This window comes from Heliangelus exortis, chromosome 1, assembly GCF_036169615.1.
Source record: "Heliangelus exortis chromosome 1, bHelExo1.hap1, whole genome shotgun sequence".
Lineage (NCBI taxonomy): Eukaryota > Metazoa > Chordata > Aves > Apodiformes > Trochilidae > Heliangelus > Heliangelus exortis.
In genome coordinates, this window is record NC_092422.1 from 146755 (window position 1) to 161952 (window position 15198).

Sequence of the window (15198 nt, forward strand, 5' to 3'; positions counted from 1 at the left end):
TTCTCCTTTTTCCCCTCTTTTTTCTCCTTTTTCCCCTCTTTTTTCTCTTCCCCTTTTTCCCCTCTTTTTTCTCTTCCCCTTTTTCCCCTCTTTTTTCTCTTCTCCTTTTTCCCCTCTTTTTTCTCTTCCCCTTTTTCTCCTTTTTCCCCTCTTTTTTCTCCTTTTTCCCCTCTTTTTTCTCTTCTCCTTTTTCCCCTCTTTTTTCTCTTCTCCTTTTTCCCCTCTTTTTTCTCTTCTCCTTTTTCCCCTCTTTTTTCTCTTCTCCTTTTTCCCCTCTTTTTTCTCTTCTCCTTTTTCCCCTCTTTTTTCTCTTCTCCTTTTTCCCCTCTTTTTTCTCTTCTCCTTTTTCCCCTCTTTTTTCTCTTCCCCTTTTTCTCCTTTTTCCCCTCTTTTTTCTCTTCCCCTTTTTCCCCTCTTTTTTCTCTTCCCCTTTTTCCCCTCTTTTTTCTCTTCTCCTTTTTCCCCTCTTTTTCTCTTCTCCTTTTTCCCCTCTTTTTTCTCTTCTCCTTTTTCCCCTCTTTTTTCTCTTCCCCTTTTTCTCCTTTTTCCCCTCTTTTTTCTCCTTTTTCCCCTCTTTTTTCTCTTCTCCTTTTTCCCCTCTTTTTTCTCTTCTCCTTTTTCCCCTCTTTTTTCTCTTCTCCTTTTTCCCCTCTTTTTTCTCTTCTCCTTTTTCCCCTCTTTTTTCTCTTCTCCTTTTTCCCCTCTTTTTTCTCTTCTCCTTTTTCCCCTCTTTTTTCTCTTCTCCTTTTTCCCCTCTTTTTTCTCTTCCCCTTTTTCTCCTTTTTCCCCTCTTTTTTCTCCTTTTTCCCCTCTTTTTTCTCTTCCCCTTTTTCTCCTTTTTCCCCTCTTTTTTCTCTTCCCCTTTTTCCCCTCTTTTTTCTCTTCCCCTTTTTCCCCTCTTTTTTCTCTTCTCCTTTTTCCCCTCTTTTTTCTCTTCTCCTTTTTCCCCTCTTTTTTCTCTTCTCCTTTTTCCCCTCTTTTTTCTCTTCTCCTTTTTCCCCTCTTTTTTCTCTTCTCCTTTTTCCCCTCTTTTTTCTCTTCTCCTTTTTCCCCTCTTTTTTCTCTTCTCCTTTTTCCCCTCTTTTTTCTCTTTCTTCCCCTTTTCCCCTCTTTTTTCTCTTCTCCTTTTTCCCCTCTTTTTTCTCTTTCTTCCCCTTTTTCCCCTCTTTTTTCTCTCTCTTCCCCTTTTTCCCCTTTTTTTCCCCTCTTCTTTCTCTCCTCCTCTTCCCCCTTTTTCCCAAAATCTGAAGTATCAAAAAATCAACCTGAAGGGTGAAAGGTTTGGGCAGAGAAGTTCAATAAAAACTGGGGGAAAAGCCCCAAAAACTCTGATTTTTGTGGCAGGTTGGGCAGGTGCCTCAGCAGGGCAGGAATTTCAGCTCCTCAGAGCTGAGCATTTCAGACAAATGCATTAAATTCAGCAAAATTCAGGGGGTTTGTTGATGGGATTGCTCTGAAGGCAGATAAAAAAAAGGTCAAAAAAGTTTTTTTATAGTAAAAAGAAGTATTTATGGCAAAAAAGTCTATTTGCAGGCAAAAAATCACTTTAGTAAAAAAGTCTAGATTCAAAAAAGTCTATTTACAGTTAAAATAAAAATACAAAATTTAAGCATACAAATAAATTTACAAAAATATATATACCAAATAAATATATATCTATAAAATATATATAACCTATACAGACATATATATTTATACAAATAAATATATATACAAAAATAAATATACAAAAATATATAAAGTAATATTAAAAAAAACATTTGTTTATAGTAAAAGTCTGCCTGTAGACAAAAAAAAATCTACAAGCAAAAAAGTATTTGTAGGAAAAAAAAAATCTGTTTTCTGGCAAAAAAAAGTCTATTTAGAAGCAAAAGAAGTCTACTTAAGTTCAAAAAATAGTCTATTCACAGGCTAAAAGTCTATTACAAGGCAAAAAAAGTTTACTAAGAGGCAAAAAAATCTATTTACAGGTAAAAAAAGTCTACTTACATTCAAAAAATTGTCTATTCACAGGCTAAGAGTATTACAAGGAAAAAAAATCTATTTACAGGTAAAAAAAAAAATCTATTTACAGGTAACAACTATTAACAGGTAAAAAAAAAATCTATTTACAGGTAAAAAAAATCTATTTACAGGTAAAAAAAATCTATTTACAGGTAAAAAAAAATCTATTTACAGGTAAAAAAAATCTATTTACAGGTAAAAAAAATCTATTTACAGGTAAAAAAAATCTATTTACAGGTAAAAAAAAAATCTATTTACAGGTAAAAAAATCTATTTACAGGTAAAAAAAATCTATTTACAGGTAAAAAAAATCTATTTACAGGTAACAACTATTTACAGGTAAAAAAAATCTATTTACAGGTAAAAAAAATCTATTTACAGGTAAAAAAAATCTATTTACAGGTAAAAAAAAATCTATTTACAGGTAAAAAAAAATCTATTTACAGGTAAAAAAAATCTATTTACAGGTAAAAAAATCTATTTACAGGTAAAAAAAAAATCTATTTAGAAGAATAAATAAATATATATAAATAAATAAATAAACTCAACATGTGAAAAAGCAAGGGAGATGAGGAAAGGGATGAGCTGAGCACTCAGCATTTTTGTCAGACAGGAAAAACCCTGCCAAATGCAGAAGGAAATGATCCAAACTGGGAAAAAGTTATGGGAAGGACAGCAGCTGAAGAGGGGGAAAAAGAGGAACGAGCCCCAAAATCCTCCCCAGACTGAGGACCAAGCCTCTAACTCTGCCTGTAATGGATATTAAAAGTAGGTGTTCAATATAAGGGATATTATTAATATTATGAACATAATGAATATAATGCTGGGAATAGAATATAGTGAATAGAATATAGTGAATAGAATATAGTGAATAGAATATAGTGAATAGAATATAGTGAATAGAATATAGTGAATAGAATATAGTGAATAGAATATAGTGAATAGAATATAGTGAATAGAATGAAAATAATGAATAGTGAATAAAGTGAATATTATAAATACAGTGAATGTTATAAATGTTACGGAATTGTGAAATTGTGAAATTGTGAAATTGTGAAATTGTGAAATTGTGAAATTGTGAAATTGTGAAATTGTGAAATTGTGAAATTGTGAAATTGTGAAATTGTGAATACTATGATAGTGAATATAGTGAATATAGTGAATATAGTGAATATAGTGAATATAGTGAATATAGTGAATATATTCTATTATGAATATTGAGAACATTATGAATACTGAGAACATTATGAATATTTAGAATATTATGAAAATTGAGAATATTATGAATACTGAGAATATTATGAATATTGAGTATATTATGAATACTGAGAATAACATGAATACTGAGAATAACATGAATACTGAGAATATTATGAATACTGAGAATATTATGAATACTGAGAATATTATGAATACTGAGAATATTATGAATACTGAGAATATTATGAATACTGAGAATATTATAACTGAGAATATTATAATACTGAAAATATTATAATACTGAAAATATTATGAATGCTGAGTATATTATGAATACTGAGAATATTATGAATATTGAGATTATGAAAATTGAGAATATTATGAATATTGAGTATATTATGAATACTGAAAATATTATGAATACTGAAAATAACATGAATACTGAAAATATTATGAATACTGAAAATATTATGAATACTGAAAATTTTATGAATACTGAAAATATTATGAATACTGAAAATATTATGAATACTGAAAATATTATGAATACTGAAAATAACATGAATACTGAAAATATTATGAATACTGAAAATATTATGAATACTGAAAATATTATGAATACTGAGAACATTATGAACATTGAGAACATTATGAATATTGAGAACATTATGAACATTGAGAACATTATGAATATTGAGAACATTATGAACATTGAGAACATTATGAATACTGACAACGTTATGAATACTCACAACTCATGCTTGGCACACTTGTGTAACTGTGAGCTGGCTGGATGGGATCAGCTTGCCCAGGACAACCTGCTCCCCAGCCCTTAACAAACACCTCCCAAGGCTCCCAGCTCTGCCCCTGAGCAGCTGCCCTGCCCCTGCCCCCTGCCCCTGCCCCCTGCCCTGCACCCACCTCCAGGGACTTGCTCTCGTACTCCTTCATGGCAGTGATGCACTGGTGCTTGGTGTTGATGCTGGTGCTGACTCCAGACTTCACCATGGTGTCTGTGCCCGTGGGGGGCTGCAAGGCAAGGGGTGGGGGGTGAAAAGGGGAACACAAAACCTCCTCAGTTTGTGACTCCAAGCAGCCCCCAGCACTCTGGGGAACTCCCAGAGAGCAGCCAGAGGGGGACCTGGGATTGCCAGGAAGCTGCAGAGGAGCCAGCAAAGGGACCTGGAGAGACTGGAGAGTTGGGCTGATCCCAAGGGGATGAGGTTCAAGACAAGAAGCCCATGGGGAGCTCCAGGCTGGGCAGAGAGTGGCAGAAAGGGAGCTGGGATTGGCAGGAAGCTGAAGAGGAGGCAGCAGTGTGCCCAGGTGGCCAAGAAGGCCAATGGCATCCTGGGCTGGCTGAGGAACAGCGTGGCCAGCAGGTCCAGGGAAGGGATTCTGCCCCTGTGCTCAGCTCTGGGGAGGCCAGAGCTTGAGTCCTGTGTCCAGTTCTGGGCCCCTGAGCTCAGGAAGGAGCTTGAGGTGCTGGAGCAGGTCCAAAGGAGGCAACTGGGCTGGTGAAGGGATCCAGCAGAAATGCTGTGAGGAAGGGCTGAGGGAGCTGGGGGTGTTGAGGCTGGAGAAGAGGAGGCTCAGGGGAGACCTCATCACTCTCTCCAAGTCCCTGAAAGGAGGTTGGAGCCAGGGGGGGGTTGGGCTCTGCTCCCAGGCAGAGACAAGAGAAGAGGCCATGGGCTTAAGGATTTTTTCCTAATATCCAACCTAAACCTCCCCTGGCAGAGCTGAAGCTTCCCTGCCCAGGGAAGGGGTGGATTCTCCATCCCTGGAGGTTTTTAAGAAGGGGCTGAAGGTGGCACTGAGTGCTCTGGGGTGGTTGTGGATTAAAGGTTGGAGTTGATGCTCTCAGAGGTCATTTCCAAGCTGGATAATTCTGGGATTCTGTCTCCCAGAATTTTCCCTGGGGAGGAAGGGAAATCACTCTCTGCAGCTCCCTGAAAGGAGGTTGGAGCCAGGGGGGGGTTGGGCTCTGCTCCCAGGCAGAGACAAGACAAGAGGCCATGGGCTTAAGGATATTTTCCTAATATCCAACCTAAACCTCCCCTGGCAGAGCTGAAGCTCTGCCAGGGGAGGTTTAGGTTGGATATTAGGAAAGGATTCTTTGCAGAGAGGGTGATCAGACCTTGGGATGGGCTGCCCAGGGAAGGGGTGGATTCTCCATCCCTGGAGATATTTCCAAAGAGCCTGGATGTGGCACTCAGTGCCATGGGCTGGGAACCACGGGGGGAGTGGAGCAAGGGTTGGACTTGAGGAGCTCTGAGCTCCCTTCCAACCCAGACAATTCTGGGATTCTGTGGTTCTGAGTTTGTGACCCCTGCTCCAAGCAGCCCCCAGCACTCTGGGGAACTCCTCTGGAAGCTCAGGAGCAAGCAGGAGGGGGATGGAAGCCCCTGGCACCCAAACCACAAAGCAGTGTTCATTTTCTAGCTTTATTTTCAAGTTTTAGGTGAATTTGGGGTGCCAGGGATGGTTTGAATAAATTTGAGGTGTTAGGGATGGTTTAGGTAATTTTGGGGTGCTAGGGATGGTTTAAATAAATTTGTGGTCTTAGGGATGGTTTAAATAAATTTGAGGTGCTAGGGATAATTTAAATAAATTTGAGGTGCTAGGGATGGTTTAAATAAATTTGAGGTGCTAGGGATGGTTTAGGTAAATTTGAGGTGTCAGGGATGGTTTAGGTAAATTTGGAGTGTTAGGGATGGTTTAGGTAAATTTGAGGTGCTAGGAATAATTTAAATAAATTTGAGGTGCTAGGGATGATTTAAATAAATATGGGGTGCCAGAGATGGTTTAGGTAAATTTGGGGCTAGGGATGGTTTAAATAAATTTGTGGTCTTAGGGATGGTTTAGGTAAATTTGGGGTGCTAGGGATGTTTTAAAGAAATTTGATGTACCAGGGATAATTTAAATAAATTTGAGGTGTTAGGGATCGTTTAGGTAAATTTGAGGTGCCAGGAATGGTTTAAATAAATTTGAGGTGTTAGGGATGGTTTAAATTTATTTGAGGTGCCAGGGATGGTTTAAATAAATTTGGGGTTCTAGGGATGGTTTAAAGAAATTTGAGGTGCTAAGGATGGTTTAAATAAATTTGAGGTGCTAAGGATGGTTTAGGTAAATTTGAGGTGCTAGGGATAATTTAAATAAATTTGAGGTGCTAGTAATGGCTTAAATAAATTTGGGGTGCTAGGGATGGTTTAGGTAAATTTGGAGTGTTAGGGATGGTTTAAATAAATTTGGGGTGTTAGGGATGGTTTAAATAAATTTGGGGTGCCAGGGATGGATTTCACAATTCTCCTGTTTTTTAACAGTGTGACACTTCAGGTTGCCCAAACTCTCAGCCCAGTTCCAGCCACATCCCCCCCCAGAATTGAAGTTTCAGGCTTATCAGCTCAGTTCAGAGGACTGGAACCAGCAGAAATTTTTTTGGAAAACCTCCTCTTCCCAGCAAGTCCCAGTTCCCCCAGTTCCAGGCAGGTTTCACCCCCCATTTTCAACCACCACAGAACTTCCAAACCCTCCCTCAGCAGGACAAGTTGGGATCAAGTCCATCAGCTGCTTATCCCCTGTTCCCACTTCCCAAATCCACGGAGCAGCTCCTGGGTGAAATCCCAGGAGAAACAAAGCAGGAATGCCCCCAGTTTCTGCCCATTTAGCAAAAAAATTTCCAATTTCTTCTCCCAAAGCCACAGGATGAGAGCCACAACCTCAGGCTCCACGAGGAGAGGCTGAGGCTGCAGCCTGAGCCCTATTTTTGGGGCAAGCACTGGAAGGGGCTGCCCCTGGTGGGGTCCCCACCCTTGGAGGGGTCCCCAAAAAAAGGTGGGGAGGGGGTGCTGAGGGGCCAAAGTTCAGGATTCTGATTGGTGCTCACATTTTGGGCTGAGCACCCCAAATCCTGAGGCTCCTGCTCCCTCCCTGAGCTCCACGTGAGGATGGGTGCACACTGGTGGATAAAATGCTCTTTTTTTTCTCCAGCTCAGTAACCATGGCAACCCCAGGAGACCAAAACCCTGTGAAATGTCAGAGGTTTGGGTGAGGAGCAGCTAAACTTACATTAAACTTGATGGTTGTGCCAGTGGGAGCAGCAGTGAAACTGGTGGGACCAAAAAGGGAGCCAGAAGTGCTCCCAAAAGGGTTGGAAGTGGTGTTGGTGGTTCCAAAGAGGCCTCCACTGCTGGTGCTGGTTCCAAAGTCTTCAAAAATGTTAAAAAAAAAAAAAAAGAGAGAGAAAAGTCAGTGCAGAAATCTGAATTTTAAAGCTGGGACTGAAATGTTTTTATGACAAAAAAAATTGGAATTTGGAAAATTAAAGTCCAAGGTGGAGCTATCCTGGGGGGTGAAGGATTGGCCCTTCCTCAAACACCAAAATAGCAACAAATCAATAAAAAAAAAAAAAAAAATCAGTGTGGGACCTGGGAGGTTTCAGCTCTTTTCTGCTGCTTCAGGGGGTTACAGCTGAGTTTTGAGGGGGATTTCAAGGATTTCAGTGCCAGAAGCAAAACCAACTGGAGCTGCTCCATGAGGAAATGCTTAAAAAATGCCAAGGATGCTTAAAAAATGCCAGGAACCCCCTGATTTCAACTTATTTTAAAACTCGTGGCTGGAATCAGCTGCATCAGGAGCCCAGGAGGGAGTCACTGGGAACCCCAGGAAAGGAAAAAAAGGCCACAGAACTCTAAAAAAACAACTAAATCCTAAAACGAACCCATAAAACCCTAAAAAAATACATAAAAAAAGACCATAACCACCCCTAACAACCAGAAATCCTTAGAAAATCCTCACAAAAACCCTAGCAAAAAAACTACAGAATCTAAAGAAAAAAAACCCCACCATCCCTAAAAAACTGACACAAAACCCTAAAACCCCCCACAAAACCCTAAAATCAGAAAACTCTAAAATAAAAAACCAAAACTAAAAAACACAACACAAAATCCTGAAAACCACCACAAAACCCTAAACAATAAAACCTCCCCAAAACTCTAAGAACCCCCACAAAGTATCACAGAACTCCAGTAGACTCCATAAAAAAACCCAAACTAAACCCTAAAAAAAAAATCCCACAAAAGCCCCCAGATCTCCACAAAACTCAGGAAAAAAAAATCCCCAAAACCCCTTAAAAAATCTCCACAAAACCCTAGAAAAACCCAAGACCCTTAAAAATCCCATCCAAGCCCTACAAAACCCTTAAAAAAATCCACAAAACCCTAAAAAAATAAATCAGCAACTCTTCCAACCCCATAAATCCCCCAGAACCCTCCCCCAGGGCCCATCAGAACCCACCCAGGGCCCATCAGAACCCACCCAGGGCCCATCAGAACCCACCAAGGGCCCATCAGAAACCCCCCTGGGCCCATCAGAACCCACCCAGGGCCCATCAGAAACCCCCCTGGGCCCATCAGAACCTCCTCTGGGCCCAGCAGAACCCCCACAAGGCCACCAGAACCTCCCCAGGGCCCATCAGAACCTCCCCAGGGCCCATCAGAACCTCCCCAGGGCCCATCAGAACCTCCCCAGGGCCCATCAGAACCTCCCCAGGGCCCATCAGAACCCACCCAGGGCCCATCAGAACCCACCCAGGGCCTACCAGAACCCCCACAAGGCCATCAGAACCCCTCCAAGGCCCATCAGAACCCCCACAAGGCCCATCAGAACCCCCCCAGGGCCCATCAGAACCCCCCCAGGGCCCACCAGAACCCCCCCAGGGCCCACCAGAACCTCCCCAGGGCCCACCAGAACCCCCCCAGGGCCCACCAGAACCCCCCCAGGGCCCACCAGAACCCCCACAAGGCCATCAGAACCCCCACAAGGCCCACCAGAACCCCTCAGAGCTCTGGTTCTGACTCACTGCCAAAGCCTGTGGGCTTGCTCTGGGCAAAGGCATTGCTCTGGGAGGAGAAGAGGCCCCCCCCGGTGCTGGTGGTACCAAAGAGGCTGTTGGAGGTCCCAGTGGAGGTTCCGAAGCCGAAGCCAGTGCTGGTGGAGGAGGTGGCTGGCTGGTTGAACGTGGTGGACCCAAACAATCCTCCTGGAAATAAAAAAAAAAAAACCCCAAACCAGGAATTATTTCCACTCAGCAACCCCTCAGGGGGCTTTTGGGGTCAGTTGGGTTTTGGTGGTGATTTTGGTGCTGGTTGGGGGTTTTTGGGGTATTTTTCATCTTTTTGGGGTTTTTTTGAGCCCCATTTCTCTGTGAGGCTCAGCTCAGCCATACCTGGTTTGGTCTGTGTGGCCCCAAAGAGCCCCCCAGTGTTGTTGTTGGACCCAAAAGCTGATGTCCCAAAGGCTCCTCCACTGGTGGTTCCGAACCCAGCATCTGTGGGGTGAAAACCACAACCTCAGCACCCCAAAACCTGGAGGAAACTGCCCAGAAAACTCCTCTGCCACCCCAAGCAGCACCTGCAAGGTGCTCTCCTGAGCCCTCAGAAGGAGAAACAGAATTATTCTGGTTTTTTTTTCCCCAAACGTTGCATTTTCACCACTTTCTCTCTGTTTTAGCCACCCAAACCTCACCCTCTGGGGTATTTAAAGGAGTTTTCTCCTCAAATTCTTTACTTTTTTTCCAAGTTTTCCCAGAAAAACTGACAAGAAGAATTTTTTCTCCCCACTCTGCCTTTTAAACCCCAGAATTCCACTTCCCATTTTTTTTTAGAAAAGCAGATTTCAAAGAATTCACCCAAACTTGGGTGAAATTCCAAGAATTCCATAAAATCCAAAGCTTGGATAGGGGAGAACCTGAGGGCTCCTCAACCTCATCCCTCTCCAGAGCTGAGGATCCCTTGATTCCACCCCACACCTGACCCTCTACCTGCACCTCCAGGAGAAAAATACCCCAAAAAAAAACCCCACAAACCCAAATTTGGCTGAATTATTACTTACTTTGCCCAAAAGTGGACGTTGTCCCAAAGCCAGTGCTGCCTCCAAAAGGAGTCCCAAAAGATTTGTTAAACATTTTCGGGGTGGGTGGGGTTGGGTTTATCTTTTTGTTACCCCCTCAACCTAAAAAAGGAGAATTACAAAGGATTTTTTGGTTTTTTTGTTTCAGTCTTACCTGGGGAAGTCATCTCCCACTCCTCCTCCTCCTGCCTGGAGGGGTCACCTCCAGTGACACCCCCAAGTTTAGAACCCCCAGAACCCAGTGACATCACAACCCCCCTGCATTTTTTGGGCAAACTGGAGAAAAAAACCCAAGCAAAATTCCAGTTCCAGAGCCCCCAGGGGGTCCCTCTGGGCTTTTGGGGAGGTTTCGTCCATTTTCAGGCAAGACAAACTCCAGTTTTTTGCTCCTGGCTGGGAGCCCCCCCTGCTCCCAGGACAAGGGGGGGGCTGCTGGGGCAATCCCAGCCCTGATTTGGGGTGAAATCCATGGATTAGCAACTCCTGCAACCCAGAGAGGTGGAAAAGCAGGAGGGCTGCAAGGTTTTTTTTTTTTTTTAACATAAAAAAGTGGGTTTAAACACTTGAGTTTTACCCATTTGGGTCAGATTTACACCCAAACCAAGCCCTGGTTTATTTACAGATTTAGCACCCCCACCTCACCCAATCTCTCCCCAAAGTAACTTTGTTTTCACCAAAACCAAGGGAACTAAACCAGAACCAGAGCACAGAATCCTCTGTTCCTCAGAGCAGCACCTGGGGCTGCAGCCCTGGAGAGGAGAAAACCAAAAAATCCCAGTGCTGGAGCTTCAGAACCACAGAACCAGCACCAGGGAGCTGGGAACAGCCAAACACTGCCTTTTGGGGAAAAAATACTGGTTTTTGAGACAAAAAAAAAAAAGCTGCCTTTTGGGGAAAAAAAAAAAAAAGCTGCCTTTTGGGGGAAAAAAAAAAAAAAAGCTGCCTTTTGGGGGAAAAAAAAAAAAAGCTGCCTTTTGGGGGGAAAAAAAAAAAAAGCTGCCTTTTGGGGGAAAAAAAAAAAAGCTGCCTTTTGGGGGAAAAAAAAAAAAGCTGCCTTTTGGGGGGAAAAAAAAGCTGCCTTTTGGGGGAAAAAAAAAAAAGCTGCCTTTTGGGGAAAAAAAAAAAAGCTGCCTTTTGGGGGGAAAAAAAAAAAAAGCTGCCTTTTGGGGGAAAAAAAAAAAAGCTGCCTTTTGGGGGAAAAAAAAAAAAGCTGCCTTTTGGGGGGAAAAAAAAGCTGCCTTTTGGGGGAAAAAAAAAAAAGCTGCCTTTTGGGGAAAAAAAAAAAAGCTGCCTTTTGGGGAAAAAAAAAAAAGCTGCCTTTTGGGGGAAAAAAAAAAAAGCTGCCTTTTGGGGAAAAAAAAAAAAAGCTGCCTTTTGGGGAAAAAAAAAAAAGCTGCCTTTTGGGGGAAAAAAAAAGCTGCCTTTTGGGGGAAAAAAAAAGCTGCCTTTTGGGGGAAAAAAAAGCTGCCTTTTGGGGGAAAAAAAAAAAAAGCTGCCTTTTGGGGGAAAAAAAAAAAAAGCTGCCTTTTGGGGGAAAAAAAAAAGCTGCCTTTTGGGGGAAAAAAAAAAGCTGCCTTTTGGGGGAAAAAAAAAAGCTGCCTTTTGGGGGAAAAAAAAAAGCTGCCTTTTGGGGGAAAAAAAAAAAAAAGCTGCCTTTTGGGGGAAAAAAAAAAAAAAAGCTGCCTTTTGGGGGAAAAAAAAAAGCTGCCTTTTGGGGGAAAAAAAAAAGCTGCCTTTTGGGGGAAAAAAAAAAGCTGCCTTTTGGGGGAAAAAAAAAAAGCTGCCTTTTGGGGGAAAAAAAAAAAGCTGCCTTTTGGGGGAAAAAAAAAAAGCTGCCTTTTGGGGGAAAAAAAAAAAGCTGCCTTTTGGGGGAAAAAAAAAAAGCTGCCTTTTGGGGGAAAAAAAAAGCTGCCTTTTGGGGGAAAAAAAAAGCTGCCTTTTGGGGGAAAAAAAAGCTGCCTTTTGGGGGAAAAAAAAGCTGCCTTTTGGGGGAAAAAAAAAAAAAGCTGCCTTTTGGGGGAAAAAAAAAGGCTGCCTGTTGGGGGAAAAAAACACTGCCTGTTGGGGGAAAAAAAAAACTTCGTTTTTAGAAAAAAAACCCTGGCTTTTGAGGAAAAAAATCCTGACCTTTAAGTGAAAAATCCTCACTCGAGGGGAAAAAAAAATTATTTTGGAAAAAAAATCATAACTTTTGAGCAAACCAACACCTGAAACTGATGCTAAAGTCACTAAAACGCTGGTTTGGGGTAGTCTTGAAAGTTAAAGAGTACTTTAAATCCAATTCTGCACACATGAAGAATAAAGAAGAGCTGTGCCCAGCTCTCCCTCCTCAAAACCCAACCTTTGTGCCCTGGATGAGCCCTCCAGGAACACCCCCCACCCCACTTCTCCTCCCTTGCACCCCCAGGATGCACTAAATAAATCATTTTTTTCTTCTTTTCCTCCCTGGAAAATCAAATTTCTCCCAGTCCTGAGGGGGGAGGGCACATTCCACCCCCCTCACCAAACCTCCCTGACCAGCACCTACAAACCCTTCCCCCTTTTCCCTCTCAGCCTCATTTACAGCTCACAAAACCTCTTTTTTCCTTCACTCTTCCCCTTCTTTACACCACTGCTGGTTTGGGTTTTAAACCCCACGGGTTGTTAAGCACCAGCTCCTCCTTCCCCTCAAGGCTTGGGCCAGATGCTCCCCCACAAAACCCAAAAATCAACTTACCAAAGCCCCAAAAAATTATTAAACCAACTTCACCCTCTCCCAGGGTCCCCCCAGACCCTCAGCAGCTCCCAGCCCAGCAGAGCTCAGGTTTGAGGTGGTCCCTGGGAGCCCCTCAGAGCCCCCTCAGCCCAGCAGCAAATTAAAAATGTTAAAAGTTCATGAAGTGAGTCCTGAGCTGACAACTGAGAGCTCAGCAGAGCTGGGAACAAAAACCTGGGGGAATTACAGGGATGGGCTTGGAGCACCCTGGGCTGTGGGAGGGATCCCTGATCATCCAGGGGGTGGGACTGGAGGGGCTTTGGGGTCTCTTCCCACCCAAACCACTTGGGGATCCTAAAAAACGAACAAAACTTGTTTTTTATACATTTAACACTTGTGTCCCTCCTGGCTGGACTCGACCTGGTGCTGAGAAAAACCCAACCCCTTCCTCCTTCTGCAGCTCGACAGCAACACAGCAAAAAACCTCCAGCCACATCCCCAGGAAATCCCATTAAATCCTTCCTCAAAACTTTCCAACCACCACCGAAAATCCCATTAAATTCCTCCACAGAACTTCTCAGCCACCACTGAAAATCCCAATAAATTCATCCACAGAACTTCTCAGCCACCCCCAGCACCCCCCAGAGCCCTGAAGATCCAAACCCAGGGGGTGCCAGAGCCCCCTCCCCTCACACAGCACAGACAGGACCCTCCCCCCTGCCCCTTCACCAAAGACACCGAAAACTAAAAAAAAAAAAAAAAAAAAAAGTCAAGACTACCAAAACCTAAATAAGGGTGAGGGGGTGAACCTGGGGGCGGGTTCTGCCTTTTCTCCCCTGGGTTAAAGCTTAACATGGGGTCCCTCCCCACAGAGAGGGCTGCAGAGCCCCTGACACCTGAGGGAAGAAGAGGAAAAGGAAGGGAAGGGGGAGAGGGAAGGGGGAGAGGGAAGGGGGAGAGGGAAGGGGGAGAGGGAAGGGGGAGAGGGAAGGGGGAGAGGGAAGGGGGAGAGGGAAGGGGGAGAGGGAAGGGGGAGAGGGAAGGGGGAGAGGGAAGGGAAGGAAAACGAAACGGAAAGAAAACGAAGGAAAGGGGAAGGGGAAGGGGAAGGGGAATGGGAAGGGGAATGGGAAGGGGAATGGGAAGGGGAATGGGAAGGGGAATGGGAAGGGGAATGGGAAGGGGAATGGGAAGGGGAAGGGGAAGGGGAAGGGGAATGGGAAGGGGAAGTGTTGTGCGTGTGTTGTGCGTGTGTTGTGCGTGTGTTGTGCGTGTGTTGTGCGTGTGTTGTGCGTGTGTTGTGCGTGTGTTGTGCGTGTGTTGTGCGTGTGTTGTGCGTGTGTTGTGTCCGTGCGCGCTCTCTAGGCCGGCGCAGCGCCCGAAACGACACCGCGGTGAAGGAGAACGAGAAGGGAAGGAACCCGCGCGGTGCTCCCCTCACCCCTATCCCGCGGTGCTCACCGGCGGTGCTGCGGGAAAGGCTCCGAAGGGGAGGCCCAGGCCGGGCCCGTCCGCGCCGCTCCCGCTCCCGCCGCCTCTGAGGGGCAGAGAACAACTGCGTCACAGCCCGCCGCGCGACGCTCCCAGCAGCCCCCGCGCGACGCCCGCCGCGCCTCCCCATTGGCCACACGCACCCGCCCTGGCACCCGATTGGCTGAGGGGGCGCCCGAGAGCGAGGCTGCTCCGCCCCCTCCTTCCGGCTGCGGCTGTGGGGAGGGAGGAGAGGGGGGGAGAAAAGGAAGTGCTGCTCGCCGATTGGCTGGAAGTCGTGCGTGACGTCATCTGCCTTCTGAGCGCTGATTGGAGGGACTCGGGGAGAGGGGGGCGGGGCTCAGAGCGCTGCGGAAGAGTCGAGAAAGCGGGAGGGAGGGGGAGGGGGAGGCGTTGGCCCCTTCGACATCCGGGGAGTTCGGAGGGAAGGGGGCGGGGCTGGAGCCCGAGCTCAGCCAATCACAGAGCGCGAGGGAGCTGAGCGGGAGGGGGGGGGTGAAAGGGATGCGGGGGACGGTAGGGGGCGCTGTGCTGAAACGGAGGAGTGTCGGTAGGGGGCGCTGCTGTGAGGGAGGAGCTGGTCGGTAGGGGGCGCTGTTATCAGAGGGGTCGGTAGGGTCTGTAGGGGAAAGAAGTGTCGGTAGGGGGCGCTGCTGTGGGAGGGGGGGCGTGTCGGTAGGGGGCGCTGTTCCGCGGGAGGACTGCCGGTAGGGGGCGCTGTTGTGGGATGGGGGGGGTGTGTCGGTAGGGGTCGCTGTTCCGTGGGAGGACTGCCGGTAGGGGGCGCTGCAGTGAGCGGTGCCCAGCCCAGCCGGGCCGTGCGCGCTCTGTCTCTGTCTCTGTCTCTGTCTCTGTCTCTGTCTCTGTCTCTGTCTCTGTCTCTGTCTCTGTCTCTG

At 45.3% G+C, this 15198-nt stretch overlaps 1 protein-coding gene across 1 annotated transcript in view; it reads right to left on the reverse strand.

The window, feature by feature from the left end:
* Nucleotides 1-14363, reverse strand: part of NUP98 (nucleoporin 98 and 96 precursor) — a 54681-nt gene extending 40318 nt beyond the window's left edge. The window contains 6 exon segments of the mRNA XM_071752224.1: nucleotides 4126-4233; nucleotides 7276-7415; nucleotides 9068-9247; nucleotides 9434-9535; nucleotides 10099-10218; nucleotides 14273-14363. Coding sequence (XP_071608325.1) covers nucleotides 4126-4233; nucleotides 7276-7415; nucleotides 9068-9247; nucleotides 9434-9535; nucleotides 10099-10171 — 603 coding nt within the window. The 5' untranslated portion in view covers nucleotides 10172-10218; nucleotides 14273-14363.
* Between the last annotated feature and the right edge of the window lie 835 nt (nucleotides 14364-15198).